This window comes from Lutjanus erythropterus, chromosome 20, assembly GCF_056507025.1.
Source record: "Lutjanus erythropterus isolate fLutEry1 chromosome 20, fLutEry1.hap2, whole genome shotgun sequence".
Taxonomy (NCBI): domain Eukaryota; kingdom Metazoa; phylum Chordata; class Actinopteri; order Lutjaniformes; family Lutjanidae; genus Lutjanus; species Lutjanus erythropterus.
Window position 1 is genome coordinate 13,539,921 of NC_139336.1, and position 20,047 is coordinate 13,559,967.

The 20,047-nt window shown below is 38.7% G+C and overlaps 1 protein-coding gene across 2 annotated transcripts in view; it reads right to left on the bottom strand.

The window, feature by feature from the left end:
• Window positions 1-7,077: 7,077 nt before the first annotated feature.
• The window catches only part of LOC146308229 (5-hydroxytryptamine receptor 4), a 55,152-nt gene continuing 42,182 nt past the window's right edge, over window positions 7,078-20,047 (bottom strand). The window contains exons 7-8 of one of the 2 annotated variants that reach the window (XR_014772616.1): window positions 7,482-7,770; window positions 7,078-7,354 (exon numbers count right to left, since the gene is read on the bottom strand). Coding sequence is in view for 1 of the 2 variants with exons in the window: in XM_084745748.1 (XP_084601874.1) it covers window positions 7,677-7,770 (94 nt within the window). In the remaining variant the exon portion in view is untranslated. Of the gene's footprint in view, window positions 7,771-20,047 lie in introns of both variants that reach the window. The other variant, XM_084745748.1, reaches the window with a different exon arrangement.

Here is a 20,047-nt window from a genome sequence, read left to right on the forward strand (position 1 = left end):
ACAGTATGAGGCTATACTGTTAGCATGACATTGGCTTTAAACTGCTGGATGATACAGGTTTGTTTAAATGGTGGGGATGGGGTCATTCGAGCCACAAAGCCTGGGGTAAGTTGAGCCAGTGTTGGGTCACATTCTCAACATTTTATTACCAAAGTTACAGGAAGTTAATCTGTTAGACTCAAACAAAACTCCAAATATATGAGATACAATGTGCAGAAAACTTTACTTACATATTAACAAAATCTTCCCCCAAAATCAAGAAGGGCTAAGCCTGGAATATATTTACACTGACTGAATAAAATAAACAAACTACTTTTCAAATTACCAACATCTACTCAGTAGAGAGTTAGACTTGACGAACATTAATGAATGTTATGATCCAACACATGTTCTCATCTGAACTCCTTATGGAACTAATTTTTGTGTGAGATCTGATGTGGCTTAGAAAGCTCAGACAGCTAGTTAAGGGCCAAGTTTGGTAACTGAGAGGTTTTTTGGGATCATTAGATTTAAATTGTGTCTGTTCGGTAAAGACATTTTTTTTTTATTACATTCCAGCTGGAAACAAAAAAGTTCCATGTTCTTGTGGGAGTTTGAAGTTGCTTTTTATATTAAAGGTACAACACAATTTTTTTCCTTGTCCTGTAGTGCTATTTATCCATCCTTGCTTGTGGTGTTCAAATCTAAAAAATTCCAAATTAACATCCTGATAACCCCATGACACACCACCACTTAACCTTCTCTTCTCCAGCATTTCTCAAGGGTCCTACAGCAGACATAGAGCGCAAGACTTAAGTCATTCTAATTATTAACTCCTTGAGTTGAGAAACCACTTGTCTGTCAGGAACATAAATGTTTAAGGAAGATTAGCTGCAACCTCGGAAAAGTCATGCACACAGAATGCCTGTTGTCAAGTTGTTGCTGACTTGGATGACCTCTAAAAAAGTTTTAGTCTTGGTTTACATGACTCAGCTGGACGAATTAGTGAAGTGAAAGGCACGATGTACTTGTTCTCACAATCTAACCAATGGAGATGTAGTGCAGCTGTTACTCAACATCTTTCCCGACATAGAGTAATAATTATGTTTTAGTTAAATAGTTACTAGCAGCATGAAAAAAGGAAACTTTTGCTGTTTGCATCAAGCTGGAAAATAACAACTTGTAACCAAATAGAAGGTCGTTTGCTTTCACAGGCAAAAACATTATCTCAATTATCTAGAGACAGTTTCTTTCTTTCTTCTTTCTTTGTTTAAATTTTTAATTTTAGTGTGCTGTTACAGCTAAGTTTCTATTTCTACTCTCTTGACTTGATTGCTTATTTATTGATCTGTGCCTGGCATATTTAAGCACCAATATTTGCCATTGATATGTGTGCATAGGTGCATTAAATACATTTTTGGACAGGACAATGAAGTTGTTAAAATATGACCCACTGAATCATTTTAGTGTTGCTTTATTTAATTGAAGAAGCCTTGGAGAAAAAAGGATAAAATCAGCAAATTAAACCTGCAGCAATGATAAAACAATGCTACAGTAAAACCAAAACAATAAATGGCTGCTTAGGTTTTGCACTTTCAGAATGTGTCTTACTTTTGTAACATAAAGTGTAAAATTTTCACAGCAGACATTCGATCTTGCCACAGAAGGAAAAGCACAGATGTTAGTGATAACATTAATGATGGTTCAGTTCTGTCCAAGTGTCCCAGAAACCCATGACAGCATGACATCATTAAGTATATAATTTATACCTGTGCTTTTCCCGCTGTGACAAAATGAGTCACTCACCAGTCTGAACACACCAGTGGACAAGTTTAAAATGCAAAAGCCAGGTTTAGTTGCTGGTGTTGTAGCTACATCTAGTGGCAGTAAGGAGAGAATCAGGGAGGATGTTGGAGCTGATATTACAGCTGCTCTGTCTGTCTGCAGGCTGATACACACTCAGTGTCAGTGCTGTGTGGTAATTACATTATTTATTTACATAAAAACAGTTGTGATACTTCAAGCCTCTGCCTGTCAGGATGACAGTATTTGCAAGCAGGATTTGGGAACCATATGGCTCATATGACTTACACATGGAAGCAACACTGTAGCTACAAGCTGCCATGTAATGTAGCTTGACTAGTTCATTTAAGACATTTTCACTGGACCTCTGTAGAGCTGACATCTTCAGGTCAGTTGATCGATTAGTTGGTTATGTTCTTGTCCGACCAAATTCTCATTGGTTGGACAGTTGATGGTGCTGGTCTTGAGTCATTTTTGTCAAGGGGCGGGACATGCACAGTCTTGATGTATTTTATTTCTGAGTGAGAAGCTATTTACTGAACAATTGCCACAATCCACACTACACCATTCACTGTAGCTGAGCAGATGAAGTTTGTTTTTGATGATAAAATGAGTGTATGCATTTTTACTTTATCAGCCGTTCAATCTCAGTGACAGATTAATACTGAGACCCGGCTTCAAGCTCAAAAGTTTATGTTGTTTTAGTGCTTATTATGTAGATTAAAGTGTTGAACTTGGCTTTAGCATATTGTACAGCTAATGTGGCTGTATATTCCCACAGGCTGAGGGGATGTCGGTCAAACTGAGAGAGTTAAGAGAAACTGTGTGAACGTTAAGCCTCATTTGAAGCAGCTTCATTAGAGCAGTCCATCAGCTGCCAGTAACTGTTTCTTATGCTGCTTTTTTGTGAAAGTTTATATTGAAGCATTATGTTTGCAGAAGGTGGTGTGGCCCTCCTTGTCGGTGTGTGTGTTGCTGCTTTATATAAATTCACTTGTTAAACGTGGCCTTAAGGTAAGCAAGACATTTCACAAAACACAGGGTAACCCTGTTTGGGGCTCCCATCCACTGTGTGACAGCCAGTCCTGGATTCATATAGAAAACTGTGCACTGGTCTTTAGCTGAGGTGGGAAAGTTAACTAGACATACATTTGCAAAACTAACCACTCATTTGTCGATCTTAAAATCTTTTCTTTTTAAAAAACAAAAAATATAGATTTAAATAAATGTCACCCTTTGTGTTGCATGTCACAGTTTGTTTTTGATAGTGGGATGGGCCCATTTGCCCCCTGTGGCTGTTTTTTGGGGAAAAAAACCTTGTCAAGTACAGACTGTATAATGAATAGTGGATATTTCTGTAGCCACAGTTACATCACCACTTGGTTGGTGGACTTCTTTTTGAAAAATCGAGATAGGCAATATGGCCATCACCATCGTGTTTTCTCTTTCTTGATTAGATCTTGATTGGATCAGACTGAGAATCCGAGTACACTGTGGTAGCAACATGTCAGTCATAAGGTAGCCATAACCTAAAGCAGATCCTGCTTGTTTTACTCCAAAATGAACATGATGCTCTATTAAAAAAGACTTGAAACTATTGATTGAGGCCATACTGTAAATTTGTGAGGGAACTGTTTACTGAGGTAATAAATCATGTGAGAAGTGGGGGCATTTTCTCATATACAATCAAACTTCTTTTTGCAGACAGCAGAGTCGCCCCCTGATGGCCATAGAGAGAGTGCAGGTTTAAGGCACTTCCAGACTGGCTTCACATTTCAGACATAGAGGCTACACCACTATTTAATGTATTTTATGCTGACAAGGAGCAGCAGTTGTTTATTGTCTGGCCTCAGAGGGCAGTAATTAATCTTTGACAGGATGGCAGAAAGAAGATGCTGCACCAGTTTTTAGTTCTACAAGGGAAAAAAAAATATGAAGATTGACTGCTTGGTTTGGCAATCGTGCCATGAACTTCCCATAGCTGCTTCCCTGAGCTTTTCTATGGGAAACATCCTGAATGTGGTTAGACCCAGGGTTACTGCTTTGATGTTGAGGCTGACCATACAGTCTGTGGGCTGACCTCTTCCCTCCACCTGGAAGGAGTTAAGTAATAAATCCCCCAGAAGGCTTTATTCAAAAATCACATTTTAAATCCAAGAGCAAATTGTTTTTTCAGTGGACATTTCTGTTAGAAAAGCAGATTAGGATGGATTCACACAAGAACAAAAACTTACATGACTAATTTGTTGCAGCCCATAGAAGGATAAAACGCCGGATCTGTGTCTCATGGGGTTAAAAATAATTTCATGTTCCTGTGTTAACTTCAGACAAATCTCAGAGCCAAGATGCTTTTAGAAAACCCAGCAGGTCCAGCTCTGGCACTGCTGTGCTCTGACACAAAGCCTGGAGATCTTCATGCTTTAGATGGTACGTAAGCCCGCAGAGATTGTGTTGGAGTCAGTGAGGTTTGAGAGGGCTCACGGAATAATGAATTCCACCTCTGGAGTTTTCCTGATTGGTTAATAGCCAGCAGACTCAGGGGTCAGCACCAATCAACCCAGCAAATAAGCTCAAAGATTGTTTTCAGCGGCGGAGGGGATGATTGGGAATAATCATATTTGCTGTTACCAAATAGGCTCCCTGACGAGGGGCTTTGTGTGTAATTGCTGCCTGCCACCGCCAACAGTAATAAAGGCTTGTTAAATGTGTTTGAGGCCCACACAGATAATAATAATGTTAGTCTGCGCTTGATGCTCGTGTTGTTTTACTGAAGACATGAGCACATCACGGAGCTCAAGTGATGATGTGTAAATCATTGACAAAAGATATGCAAAGACTAAAATAGCTATCCACCTGCCTAAAATGGCCAAAAATGTATTTGATTGAAAAAAAAAAGTGAGTTGATGAGATGTGAGTATTTACCATATTTGACAGGTGCTGGGTAGTGGTTCTCAAAATAGAGACTGGGACCCCTCCAGGTGATCACAAAGTGAATTTATGGGGGTCATGATGTGATACATAAGTAGGAAAGGACAGTGTTTCGTCTGTGCAGATTTATTGAAGTGTGTATTTGTCTTGTTTTTATAACTTGGATGTGTAAAGTCATGAGTTAACTTATTTTTATTCTGTTTACTATTATTACTACTTTCAGTCAATGCATGCCCAGTGACTGAAGGGAGGGAGCCATCTTTTTTTTTTTTTCCATACATTTTATGGGCCATGAAACAATAGAGACACTTTGGTAGCAGGTGAGCATAATGGGGAATTTAGCAGCTAAAGAGCCAGATATTTCCCTTCAGGAGCTGGTGGAGACCAAAACAGAGCTAAAAGGCAGTGAATATTTCACTCCCATTCATCAGCGTTCCAGAGACGTGACTATAAATGAATGATACTTTTGCTCCAAAGCTGCTGGATGTGTGAAAAAGTTTGTGTTTGCTAATTACTTTGTGAAACTTAAAAAGTTATTTTTTTTACTATGTAAAAATGTTTACAGCTTCCACCAACAAATGAAGAAATACATTCATGCAGGTTTAATGAGCCACAACTTCGTTACTCTGCCAAATTTAAACTAACACTTATGTTGGGTTCTCTCTCTTGGAAAAATTTACATGGTTCAAAAGACATGATAAATCTGACATAACTCTGTCCTCTTCGGTCTTTCAGTTTATCCAACAGTTTAGGCACCAAAATCTGCACCTAGAAATAAATCAGTTTACACCAAATTATTGTCAAACTTTCTGTTTATTTATCATCTCCATCACACACAGTAAAGATGAAGTACAGGACACAGTGGACTATTAAAAGTTGTCACATTGTAACAAGACATTCATTTAGCTCATCGTCTTTGTAGCTGGACGTTGGGGTTGTGCACTGAAAATAAAAAGGGAACATGATGAGTTAACTTGTTTTCTGTGGCAGAAATGCAGAAAGAAATGGAAATGAAAATGCAGATAATCAGTGATGACTGTAGGCGGCTGAGTTGGCTTCACACCTCAGTGTGTCAATCTCCTAAATGAGCTGTGATAGACAGAGAGAGTTCAGAGATGGAAAATGAGCATCAGATGTCGGAGGAGAATTAAACCGGTGTTACAAAGAAATTCTTGAATCTGCCTTTGAATCAAATCTCTAGTCACTAGTGCTGCCAAACTCACTGAGAAACACAGCCAACTCTGCAGCTCTATATTAATTTTAGATGTATTTAGCTGCTTTAGGGCACTTTTTACTCATTATTTTGTTTTTTTCAAGCTCTGGCTCTCATGGGTCGCCCCATGTAGGAAGATGTTGAAAGCAGAATAGCTAAATACCCAACACAAAACCGAAGAGAGCCAAAATGAGTGGCTGGTAAAGTAAAAACAAAGACCTAATCAGAGTGAACATTGGAACAGAGGGGCCAGAAACAGATTTTTTTTCTGCCCTCTAGTGGTCAAAAATCACTGCTTTAAAACACAGTCCAACTATCAACCAACTCAAGATGCAGATAAGCCTCTTCATTTGAGAGACATCAGACCTGAATATTCACCTCTGCCTAATGAAGAAAATATTAATATAGTTTATCAAAATGTTCCAATTTTCCATTCTGAAATTCACTGTGGGGAGAACAACAAACAGCACTTGTGCTGGAGAATGTGTGTCAGTGCTAAATTAACTCCAACTTTGTTTTATTTTTGTCAAACTTCATGTTTCAAGGTGTCTCTCTTTCATGATGGGATTTTTTAAATGCACAGCACACTTTATGTACATTTAAAGGAATTGTGCTCATTTCACAAGGCTTCAATCCAGACCTTTTTTTTTTTTTGCAGATTCCTGAAACTTTTACTTTATGAGATAAATCTGCTGTATGGCGATGTGTGTGAATGCTTTGTACTTTCAGTGCTTTGAAACGTGACTTAATAATTTACAAAAGAATACAGAGTAAGTTCCCTCGCTGCAGCGATGTAGAGCTGCACAACAAAACCAACAGTCGGCTGTGGTCGGAGATGCAACCAAGCTGAAAATTTAAACCCACAGAGGTAAGTGCAACAATATTTTATGTGCCGTGACAGGTTTAGGCGAGTGTTTCAACACAACGGTGAACTATAGAAAAGTCTGTATGATGCTATATTTCATCACAAACTGCCTGACTGTTAAGTAATTAATTTCTAATTTCGCATCATCAGCCTTCTGGTGTTTTACAGCTGAACACAAATTGTTTAAATGATTGTAATGAATACATCCACTGTTGAGGTCACATCCAGCAGACGCAGGGTGTGGTCAATGCTGGTAAAAGGCAAGAATAGAAAGTGCTGCACAATGAACTGAACTTAAATCTTAATCTTTAATATTTGAACTTGTTTCTCCTTCACAACATGGCCCTGAAAATGCCGCTTTGAAGCTATGGTGGGTTGTCATCGTTGAGGTTAAAAAGAAGGGAAGAGGCCTCCTGCTTCTCTCATCATGTTAGCCAGTCGGGCTCGGAGTCTGCTGTAGTTTTCTGAGATCGGTGGCACTGGACTGCTGACTTGATCTTTACGTCCTGTGATCCAGATGTTCAACTGAGATGAACAGTTCTTTGGGTTTTAGAATGAGGAAAGACCTGGAAACAAATTGTCAGTGTGTGTCAATCCACGGACACAAGTACAGCCGGTACTTTAATTATGCACCAATATGCTGGATTTTTCTCACAAAGAGTCAGATTTGAGCACTAGTCTGATGGCTCTAACCTTTAGACGACCCCAGACGGCATCAACATACGTGTAAAAAAGTCTGATGACGCTGGATCATTGAGTGTATGTCCAGGTATGACAACATCCTCATAAACAGGTCACATCAATTCACAGACAAGACGGCGTTGTCTCTACATCAACTCCAAGTCCCCCCACATCAGCTGATGATATTGCAGCTCTGTCAAGTTGTCCTCATAGTGGTCCAAGAGAGTCCTGGGACTCCTGCTCGTTGGCCAGTATCGTCCGTCCGTTGTCGCTGTAGCTCCGGTTTGGCAGGAAGGACAGTCTGAAAAAGAGACGTCTTTAGTAAACCTGATTAAATGAAACCCTATTCTTAAAAATTCTTTTAGCATATTTATTCAGCAGTAGCCATTCCATTTTTTACACTCTGTAATTACAGTACATCTGTATTAGGGAAATAACTATATACAAAAAATCATATTACAATTATTTTGGAAGATATTACATTATAAAAAATATATATGATTTCTATGATTAGTAGGGTGGGGCGTCTTTGTAGCACCATTTAATTTCCTTCATAGTGGTGGAACTTAATATTTTGATTAAGTGTTCAGCCCCAGTATTAAGTAGTTTACAGTGTTAGTGGTGGAGTCTGCCATTCCCACGCAGGGTTAAAATTGCCTACCTACAAACAAGGGATTCACGTTTTAGCATGTAATTGAACGTTACGTTTGTAATTTGATCTCAGTGATATCAGCCTCCCTGTTCACTCTCCCACAGCTGTGACAGAGCTGTATTAAGTCAACATAAATGCCAACCCAACATTTCTCATAGTTTAAAGGTGCAAATGCAAATAACTCATGAGGTTATCACTGGCCGTGATTGCTAATCAAAAATGCATCTACAAAACAAGACAACAGTCATTTTGGCATTTTTTTTGACAGTGGATTTGAAAATATTCACATTTGAGGCCTAAAACAGAGAATTTGGACCTTTTTGTCTGGAGAAATTATGCAAAATAATTAGATGATTGATCAAAATAGTTTTGCTAGTACTCTGATCTCAGGACATCTATCATCACAAAGATTGGCACAGTGCAAATTAAATAAATAAGTATAATAAGAAATCTGCCTCAAGCAGAAAGATTTGATTGGTATTGTAGGAAAAGGTCAGGACAAAGGCTTAATGTCAAGGCAGACACAATTGTATGATAGCTCTGCTGGCAGAGAAGAGTTTCTGTAGCACAGTCAGTGGGAACAGAAGAGGACATAGGCATGGGAAATTAATGAAGAACGACTGGGAACCACTCCTGACATTCTTCTCAAAGACGGCAGCGAAGTCTTCTACGAAGAGGGAGGAAGAGGAGGGAGACGGGCCAGTTTCTGAAGCATACAATCAGATATTTGTACATAAAAATGTCAAAGGGATATTTTAACATTTGTTTTTGCAATTACAATTTAGGTATTAAGTGCAACGTTTGAATCTAAAAAAGTTAAATATTTATTGATTTCCTGTATACTGTATATTTTCACTAGTCTATTTACAACCAACTTAGGCTGAGGTCATTAAAAAAACAGCAAAATGGATTTATTTATAATCTGAATGATTGTTTGTAAAAGATGTTCTGGCAGTTTTACAGCCATGACAGTTGTGTCAGATGTCAATTATGATAAAAATAATGTGAAATAGTGAAAGCCTCCTGCATGGTTAGGAGCAAAAAAAGAGAGACGACTTGCAGTACGTCCCCAGTAGGAACCAAAGTTAGACATACATCAGGCTAATACTGACTTTTTATTAAAGATCTTGGCAGTTTGTCAGTCAGATAACACAAAAGCAAACTACAAGAGGATGATGCCAGTTATTTTAGCTCACACACTCTTTGATACCTTATCTGTAAATATGCCCTAGTCACTATATACAGAGTAGATCTACTTAAATGGACAGATCACACCAAAATAAAAAAAAAATAGATATTTTTCCCCAGGCTTGTAGTGATATTTATCCATTTAGATTCTTGGTTGTACAGGTGTCTGCTTTCTCTCCAATATAATGGGACTAAATGGCACTGTCCTGTTGTGCTCAAAGTTGTGAGCAGTTTCATGTAGGAACTACTTTCCTTGCAATAGAAGAAAAAAAGATCCAGTGGACTCTACTACAGAAAGAAAGCAGTTCCTACATGAAACTACTTGCAACAAGGTGTGTTTACTATCTTGACTAACCAGGTCATGATTTTTGGAAACAGACACTGGTATAGATTTTTTCAAATGTAATTTTTGGTGCTTTGAGCATCACACGACTAGTGCTATTTAATCCCTTTGTATTGGAGGCAGACATATCTACAGCCAATATCTCCAAAACTCTGCAACACACACAAAAAAAATCTAGATGGATAAATAGCACTGCAAGTCAGTTGAAAAATATGTTTTTGATTTTGGGGTGAACTGTCAGTTTAAACAACAACTTGCCACCAGTTGAAAATCTTTTTTTTCTGACTTCCAGTGGCTGAAGTTCTCACCGTTTTCAACTTTTTCTACAAACAAAAATGTATAATGTACAGAGCAATTTGAAATATGCAACAATCACATAAAAATGTGACAATTTTCACATCTTAAACAGCAATTGTGCAAATTAACCACTGGCTCTAACTAATTTGTGTATGTTTCTGCAAGCTTTTTTTCCAAACATATCAGACCATATCCCGTGTAATGCCTGCATAACTTACTGCTTTAACACAAAAATGTCCTAATTGGATCAATAAAGCATCTCATTTATCTATACATGGTTTTCACTTGACAGCAACAAATGTTTCTTCCATCTGGTGCCGTTAACTTAATTCAGTACTGATGAGACAGTGATGGTTATTTACTGTGTGGAAGAAAACTTAGTACCAGAGTGACGAGCCATTTTGGGAAATGTGCATTGAAGGTTAAAAAACCCCAAAAACTGTGGTTTAAATTCTCCATTCAGTCCAGCACGTTCTTCACTGTTAACCATTTGAGCGTTCCACTGAGAGAATGGAGAGCAGCTTGTCTTTCCACCAGTGTGTCTTTGGTTAAACTGTGAATTAACTCAATCCCAGTACAAATCAAATCTAATGTAGCCCGAAGTGGCAGAAAGTCCTTTACTGTGGAGAAATTTAGTAACGTGTCCCCTGTGTGTGACGACTGTATGACCTCAAGGGACGAGTACAAAACACACAGACACACTCAGACACAGGCAAACACACACCTGAACGGACGTCCGGGTGGATTACTTCTGGTAAGTCCCTGTAGTTAGCTGTTATCAGACCATTCGTTACAATGACCACACACACACACACACACACACACACACACACACACACACACACACAGTCCCATGTAGAGGTATGTCCAGGGTGAGGAGGTGACGGGGGAACATAAACAGAAATGTTCTCTAACTTCAGCTCCTCTGTTTAGCATGTTTTCTGTACAGAAAGTCTGTTTACTTTCCAAACACAACTCCGTCCGTCTGTCTGTCTGTCCGTCTGTCCGTCTGTCTGTCACACAGTTGTGGATGGGAATAGCCTCCAGAGAAGGATCAGTATTAGACAACACCAGCTTGAAATACTGAGGAGGAAATTCAGGGAAACAGGCATCTGGATTACAAACAAACATGGAATGAGACTCTTGAGGTCAAAAACCTCAACCACAAATATCCAGCCCTACAAATTACATTTACACACAACTAATTTGAATTGGCGAGCATGTTGGAGGAAATGTAATTGCAGCGACATTTTGTTCCAATGCAGTGTGGCACGTGTGACATCCAAGAGAAACGTCACAAGGAGGAGCTCAGGAGGACTTATGGTTAAAAAGCATAGGTCTATGATATCAGAGACCGGTGTTAGTGTCCTGTCCAGGAGTTCTCAATAAGACTTTTCGGACAAAGTCATTGTTTTGCAAGTCACAAATCTCAAGTCTCGAAATCAAGAAAAGGCACGTCTTAGTCCTTCACCAGCCATAATGTGAGTTTCCAACCTCACTGATTTACAAAGTTTACAATGGTTCATTCATTCATTGTCCGTTACCACATATCCTTGATGGGTTGCAGGGGGCTGGAGCCTATCCCAGCTGACCCTGGGGTACACCCTGGACATTCATCACAGGGCTGACACATAGAGATAGACAACCACTCACACTCATGTCCCGGAAAAACCCACACGGACACGAGGAGAACATGCAAACTCCATACAGAAAGGCCCTGCCCCAGCCACAAACTCCCCAACGCCCCGGCTGGCTGGGGGAGTCAAACTCAGGACCTTCTTGCTGGGAGGCAGCAGTGCTAACCACTGCTCCACCGTGTCACCCAATTTAGTTAGTTGTGTGTCAATATAGGTGCAATTTGTAAAAACAAACAAACAGCAAACAAACAAACAAACAAACAAAAAAACCCCTTTGGTCTCATTTTTTCCAGTTGTAGCTCAGTAATGTTAGTTCTTCATGATTCTCTCCTGTAACTTGATTGTTGGGTTAAAATGTTTTTGGTGTACTGTTTAGCTTAAATATGAGAAAGATTGCGTCCAGCTTCCAACAGAACCTCCCAAAGTTTTGATCAAACTTTTAAACTAGGCAGTGCTGATCAATATTCTGTTACTACATTGTCTATCTCTTGCCTAAAATGTTTTAAGAAACATTTTGTTGTAATATGAGAGACAAACCCAAGCAACCCAAGTCGCAGTGTGTCACCCACCAGCTCCACCCTCTCTTTGGTATTGTGCGTGCACAGGTTGCAAAAACCAATAAGTGATGTCATGGTTGGTTCACACACACACACACACACGCACACACTCACACACAAACAGCTGAAGTCTAAGTAACTACAGTTCAAGTCATCTGGCTCGAGTCCCCACAACTGCAAAGTAATTGTGGGTAGTGATACATTTCCTACAAAACATGTAGAGAGTGAATTTGCCTGATTGTAAGAAAGCGTGTACGTCTGTATGTGTAGATTTGACTATAACTCTGAGAAAAACAGTGCTATATTCGTGACAAACTGTGTCAATCAGTGTGTTCAGACCACATTATCTGAATAAAGTATTCATATGTGTTTACACCCCTGACATCCATAGTGTCCTGGGCTTGTTCTGTGTATTCTCTGCATAAACAGAGTTCAACTTGAGTAACTAAGTGGTCTGAAAAATGATACTGGCTGCTTCTCTTTGGAACCACAAGAACCAACAACAAACCTCTGCCAGCAACAGCTGTCCCAACTGCCTTGAGGAAGATTAGAAGTTTATTGAGTTTATTTTAATTGAATGGTCATGCAGAAATCCTTAAATAGACCCTCCTGCAAAATCTTTCCCCCCCATCTATTGCTCTTTATGAGGCAAATCAAAACCCGGCTTATCCCAGAGATCAGACCCTGCTCAACATTATGTGAAAACTACATGCAGTGTCTTTGCGGGGATGAAATCAAAACCACATTAATTCAATCATAAATAAATTCATGCTTACATTTATTGTCATTATATTAATGTTTTCCTCAACATCTTGGGGCATTTTGGATTCAGTTTCATGAGTTAAGATGCTGTTTATGCTTCCTAGTGCTACAAATGAATCACATTCAGTTGAGACACAGGTCACTCTGCTAGACGTTCATATATGGTATTAGTCACGAGCGAGACATGTTATATACACGTTATCTGTAAGGCTAAAGCAGATGTTTTGATTACACATATCAGATGATATATGACACTTAAATACATACACATTAAATATATTATTCCAGTGTATAGCACATACCGTCCTTCAAACATTGAGTGTTTTTTGGCCTTTAACCACAAGCACTGCAGCTTAATATAACAGAACATTAAAAAAAAAAGGGGGGGGGGTGTTGGAATTTTCCCACAACTTAAATCAAATCCTATAACATCAGTTTCATGAAGAAACCGCAGGGCTAACGCTTTGTCCAGAGATAGTTTAGTGGTTAACTCCCACCAGAGCTTTCCCTCCTGTGTCTCCTCTAATCTGTCTCACTTTCTGCTATTTCACTGTCCCAACAGTAAGCAAATAGGAAAAGGAAAAGGTGAAAGTGATTTGTATTGCAATACATGTGCAGTTTGGTAATTTTGAGGGCAGTGAAACAGTGCATAAGGCTGTGTCAGCTGTCAATTATGATAAAAAATAAAGAGAAAAAGCAAAAACCTCCTGCATGGTTAGGAGGAAAAGAAAGGAGAGACGACTTGTGGTATTTGACTAATTTCTCTCATGGGAATCTTAAAATATGTTTCTGTTTCTATTCTGATTCTATAAGAAGTGACTGAAATTGAACAGAGCAGCAGGGCTGATGACTGCAGAGCTGATGTACTCTTAAGCTTAAATGAGCAATATATAACAATTGTGAGTCCAAAAATTAGTACTACTGTTCAAACAGCCAGTTGGGGCCATAGATGATATATTAAATAGGTTGAAATCCTATTTAATATAAAGTCTATGATTGAAGCAAGTTGTTTCTGCTGCTCCCTCTTATGGATTTATGACCTGTACTGCAGCCAGCCACCAGGGGGCGATCAAGACGTTTAACTTTAAGAGAGCTGTCATGTTGAGCATCTTCATCATTTAACTATAAAAGAAGGAAGCTCTGTCTGTGCGTATGCATGTCCTTTGATTTTCTCAACAACCTTTCATCAGATTGTCCTCACGCTCAACATGAGTATTGCTGAGGACCCGATTGATATTATGTACAATTTTGCTGTTTGAAATTTGCTACATGAAAGGCTTATATATCTCCTGAATGTTTTGTGCTATTCCCACCACATTGTTGGATATGTGTTAACATGCTATCTGAGTGACCAGGAAAAAGAATCTCTTGCTCTTTGCATATTTCAAGAACAATTCATCCGATTGACTTCATACTTGGCAGGTGTATTGCTGAAGACCCAAGGGAGTGAAGACATGAGTGTGAAGTCAATTGGATGTGTGGTTCTTGAGAAAGCTGCAAGCAACCATACCAAGCAACCAAGCAATTTGTCTGAACGGGCATGTGCTCCGATCGGGCACTACACTAGTATATGTCAACGGTCCAGTGGCTCCTGGGAAATTGCCACAATAAGCACATTGCATTCATCACTGCAATCAGCATTTCCCACAATCATTCATTAAAACTTAGTTTGCAAAACAGGATGTGGTCATTTTGGTCATGCTGGATCATTTTTTAAATATTGCAGGGAGTAATGCAACAAGAAGGAGCAACAAATAACAACACAGGGAGGTGCAGTTTTCACCAAATCATCTGCAACTCCTCAGCAAGATAACCAAGTTTACTGTCTGCTGTTGTGTGGGAAATTACTTCCGCTGTGTGCACCATGAAATCAGATCTCAGTTGCAATTATTACTGACTGACTTCCTTATTAAAACCAAATGAATTTGCTTGGGTGTGTTGTAAACAGATAAACCATCTGCTCCTCTATCTGTTCTAAGACCGCAACTTTAAAACCAGCAAACAGAGAGATTTAGATTTGACACTGGTTCAAATAAGACATCACGAAGATTTATTTTTTTAGTCCTGATTGTGCAAATGAATCGAAGAAATTAAGTTACTTTAAAACAGAAAAGTATTTCATCTGACAATGTGAGAATATTATATTCCTGAGCTGCACTTTCAAAGTCATCCATTAACTTTCAAGGTGTCCATTTACTATAATTTCATCATTCCTCAAACTCAAGACGTTTCAGTGGAGACATGCCTGCGTGCCGGAGAAGCAGCAGCAGAAAAAAAAGGCCAGTTAAAAACAGCCCAGTAAAGGTCATGTATTCAGCTCGCTGTTAGCTGCATCTGGCGCCTGTACGCTGCCAGATTTGCTGTTATCCGTCAGTTAGTTTGATCTGTGGCTGTGAATTCCAGTCTGAAAAATTCAAACAGTAGATCAAAACACACATCAAAAAGCTACATGTGCAGGAAAAGATCGTGAGAAAGGAGGACTCCTTGATCTGATTTTTAAAGGGATTGTAGTGGGGATTTCAACTGACAGCTGGCATTTCAGATGAGGTTTTTGAAGATATTTATTGTTTTATTTATTGTTTACATGGTGGTTTGTGTATGTTGGCTGCTATGTTTCTGCTGCTTCAGGCTGTTGATTATTTTCTGATGGGTTGCTCTTGCTATGATAGGTGGATATTTGACCAACAAAATGGGTTTTGCATTCCTTTAAATGGGAAAACAGAAAAAAATACAAATGCTTAAGTCCTTCAGTTTTATGAGAATTTAATTAAGGATGCTTCCCTACCCAAGGTCTCATGAAATTCTGACCCTAAGATGTCTTTGATGACCACTATAAGGCTGTGATCATGACTGATGCATATGTTTGCAATCGTATCAAACACATCCTCCAAAACTTCCCTGTAGCTTTCTCCCTGTCCCACACAAGTAACTTGTGTGAAAAACATCATCTGATCCGTAATGTGACCTTAAGAGAGACCGACACGAGGTTTGTGTTCCTTTAATTTTGTGCTAATATCTTTGGAGGACATTAAATAATCAAATTTCACTCTTATCTCCTGTCTTTGGGAGCTGAAGCAGTGAGGAAGGAGTGCTGATGGAGAAGACAGATAAGGTGTGTTTTCCCACAGGAACACTGAGGAGCAGGACCATACTTATTTTACTTTATCATAGAAGAAAAGAAGAAGCACTTTAAAGCTTCTACAAAGAAGTTTCATATTTTGTTGATTTTAGAGCCCCCTGTGGACAAAAGCAGTAGTGTTTCTACTGTTATAATCAAAAAATGTCAGGTCAAAACTAACATTATGTTAAAATAAATCTCCCCCTGCTTCTTTTAACTAGCTAACATACGACTCACTGTAATTTTGTCTGGCAAAATGTAAACGCAGGCTCATTTCATCTGATTTCAAGGAGAAGTCGACCTGGTGGCAGGCATTAAGGAAAACAGATTGTCTTGTTTGGTTACGCAGGTCATGTTGAGGCACAAAGTAAATCAAGACTTTTACTTCACTTTTCTTTTCTCTGTCTGTGCACACACTTCAACACTTGTGTCCACACTTGCACAGATATAGACCGACGAGCACAGACTGAACCCTTGCTTGGACCGTTCCAGAACCCGAGGGAAATTCATTGGCTAATTGGTCGTGTGAATTCACTGCGATACCCTGGAATCTGGGCCAGTAAGGCTTCACTGTTTCCAGTACAACAAATATGTCGGACAGATCAACTGGGAGCCAAAATCCGAGTACCCTGGGATCTAGTTTTTATAATTTAGGAGAACCTGAACTGACCTGAAGTGTGTTGACACACTAAGCACACCTACATTTAGAAGCACATTACAAGTTAATTTCACTTGGCATAAGACTGATTTTAACTTAAAGTTTTCAAGGCAACTGAAAACATCTTTTACTTTTATATAACTTAAAATCAAATCAGAGTTTACAGTAAACACTGCTATGATATATAAGTCCTTCCTGTGGTAAACAAAGTGCAATATGGAAATCTATGGCAGGGCAACCAGGATTTGTGTTTTGACACAGGACACTCAGCCATATTAATAATATTATTACAGCCTTTTAGAGACCCAGACTTTTACGTCTGTTGCTTCCTATACACTATAAACAATGTCACTTCCCCCTTCCCTAAATTTTGTTTTGCTCCTTGTGTTAAATCTATAAGATGTCTGCGGCTCTTGTCCAGGCAGATTCACACAAACTTTAAGATTTCACATCTCTCTACCTGACACCAAACTGAATGAAAACATCAGTCAAAAACTATGGATGAACTGAGAATGGTACATAAATAATACACACAACAAAAAGTCCTAAGTGACTAAGTGATTTTGGTATTATTATGTGTGAACCTTTCATGCCAGAAGCTCATAAAATTGAGAACAGAAAGTGATAAAGGAGGAATGAATTTGGCTCAGGACCCTCATCGTCTTCTAACATCAAAACATGTTCTGAGAAATCTGAGACGCTCAACTGGAGTGTTTTTGCCTCAGAAAATTAAAAATAGCAACCACACAGTGACAAATGTGCGCTAAAGATGCCTTTAAAATGAAGCTGGAGGCACAAACGCGCCTTTGAAAACAAACTTTTGACACTGACCGACTGAACCAGAAACTGCATGATTTGGCATCAGTCCACACTGTTGTCCTGCAGCCCCCTCTCTGAGTGTGATCTGGGTTTCTAGGACAGAAAACCCTTTGCGTTTCATGTTTGGTTTTCTGTTATTTTGCTGTGGATGGTACAGAAGCAGCCATCCTAAAGAAGAAATCTTTTTATGCATGACCTGACACCATCTCCCAACAGATCTTACAAGGAATAAATTCAGCACAGTCTTCATTAATATATAAGATGTTATTTTTATTAGCATCATACTGGCAAATGTTGACTGTCTGACTGGATCACTCAGGTTTGTGTGAGTGTTCTTTCCTTTAGAGATCCAGTGTGTGAGATTTAGATGGATCTACCGGCAGAATATCGAAGCAGTCAGTTGGCTGGATCTACAATCTCACCCACTGTAAAAAAAAAAAGAAAAAAAAGAAAAAAAAAGAAACACATAACTTGGGAGAAACCAGCTGCAAAACCATTTTTGTTTACTCAAGTGAGGGCTAATTTAATGTGTCAACTTAGGTTAAATAGTTCACTCATGCTTTACTACATATATTTACTTATGTATACAAGTTCACTCAAAGTGTAAAGTTTGTCAAACATAATTTTACTAACTCATGTACTTAAGAAAACTATTTCCTATAAACTGTGTGTTCTTGTAGACTGAAAACATACATCAGCACTGCATAAAAAAACATATTTGGTCAGAATAATAAAGTTAAGTTTGATTAAGACAGCACTTTGAAAAAACTTCTTAACCTAAGTTGACACAACAAATTAACCTTTAGTTGAGTGAACTCAAAAAAGGCTTTGCAGCTAGTTACTTTTTTAAGTTTTCTCACCATTTCTTTTCTTTGTTTTACTGTGTAGATGCCACTGAATCCTGCACACTGGACCTTTAAACTTGGACCTCAGTCATTCTGTGTTAGAAATCCATGTATGGGTTTCTGTAATTTCCTATTATGTCATACTATACTGAAAAACTGATATTTCCAGATCAAAAGCAAACATTATAAGAAAAAATTGTTTAAATAATACTTTAGAGTGCTATGTAGTTAACTGGAGTGAGTTCAGTATATTTTCTTAATGTGGGTCTGCATATCATATTTTATTCTATATTGAATTTATCATTATTATTATTATTATTAAAGATATTTTGTCCATATCACTCTGCTTCATTGCTGCTTCCCATCATATAGCAAGCACCGGCTTTAAGAAAACAAAGTAAATCCCCTCCTCTCTCCAAACAGAGCTTGCTTTGTTAGAGAAGAATGAAAATGATTTCATCTGACTTTAAGTCCTGTTCTCCTTCCATCCCATTAAAGTTAAACCAACTCACTTCCTGTTCAGAGATGGACCACCTGATAGAGAGCTGCTGCTTCTATTTTAGACACTCTAAGTCTGTGTTTGCATATGTGTGCGTGCTTTCACATGAAAGATGATCTCATTTATCTTTTATTTGCATTTTTTAACATTATATCCTTTTTGTTGGATTATATTGTGCCTGCAATCATTAAAACTTTCCAACTATCTTGTGGCTCAATGCAAATTATTAATGAAAATGATACAGTGAATATATTATAGCAGCATTTCTCATCCTTTTTGGGGGTTTACCATCAATGGTTAGACTGATTTTATATTAGAAAACACATGTGGTTTGCAGAGAGGTCAAACTAGCTTGATTGAACTATCTCACAAAACATCATGTGGGCTTCTTCTGTTCCTCAGGACTATTAGTACATTCAAAGATTCCCACATTTTTACCAGAAGTTTCAGACCTACTCTATTTTCTCCTCTATTCCATTTGCCTGGTTCAGTCTGATGCTTTTAGCCACTGCTGTTATTCATCACTTCCTGTACCTGTATGACAGTGGCAGGACTTAACTGTGAAATCGAGAACTGAGTCAATCAGTTACACTCTCTTTGTTGGCAACATTGGCCTAGTCTTCAAACTTGTTATTATGAAGGGACAGGAAGAGGAACAGGTCACTCACTTTAAATATCTGGGAACAATCATTGACCTTTCAGACCAACACACAGTGGAATACATTTTCAAAAAGGCACCCTGACTACGGTTTACAGGTCACACACTCACCATATTTCCACCGAAGGTAATTTCCCCAGGGGCTAGGAACCTTTGGAGGAACTTTCCACCACAGGGACAAAAGCCTGTTATAAGTTCTTGCTTGTAGGGTAGTACTTTCCAGAAGTACAGGGCTTGCAACACTGAGCACCAGAGGGTCAACCAGGTTAGCAAGATCACTGGAAATAAACAACAGCAACTCCAGAACCTACTGTATACAACTGGTTCATGACTCGAGGTCCCACTACAAAACCAAGCAGTCAGTTATGCCCTCTGCTGTGGCCATCTACACAGAGCCTGAGCACTGAAGCTGCTGAAAATGTATTTTGGCTGCTCTTTACTGTCTGTCATGCACTGTTTTGCCAGAATGCTGAAAGTAAAGGACAAGTTTTTCTTATTTTATCTTTCTTATTTTATTCTAAACGTTTTGTCAGGGACTAATTAAA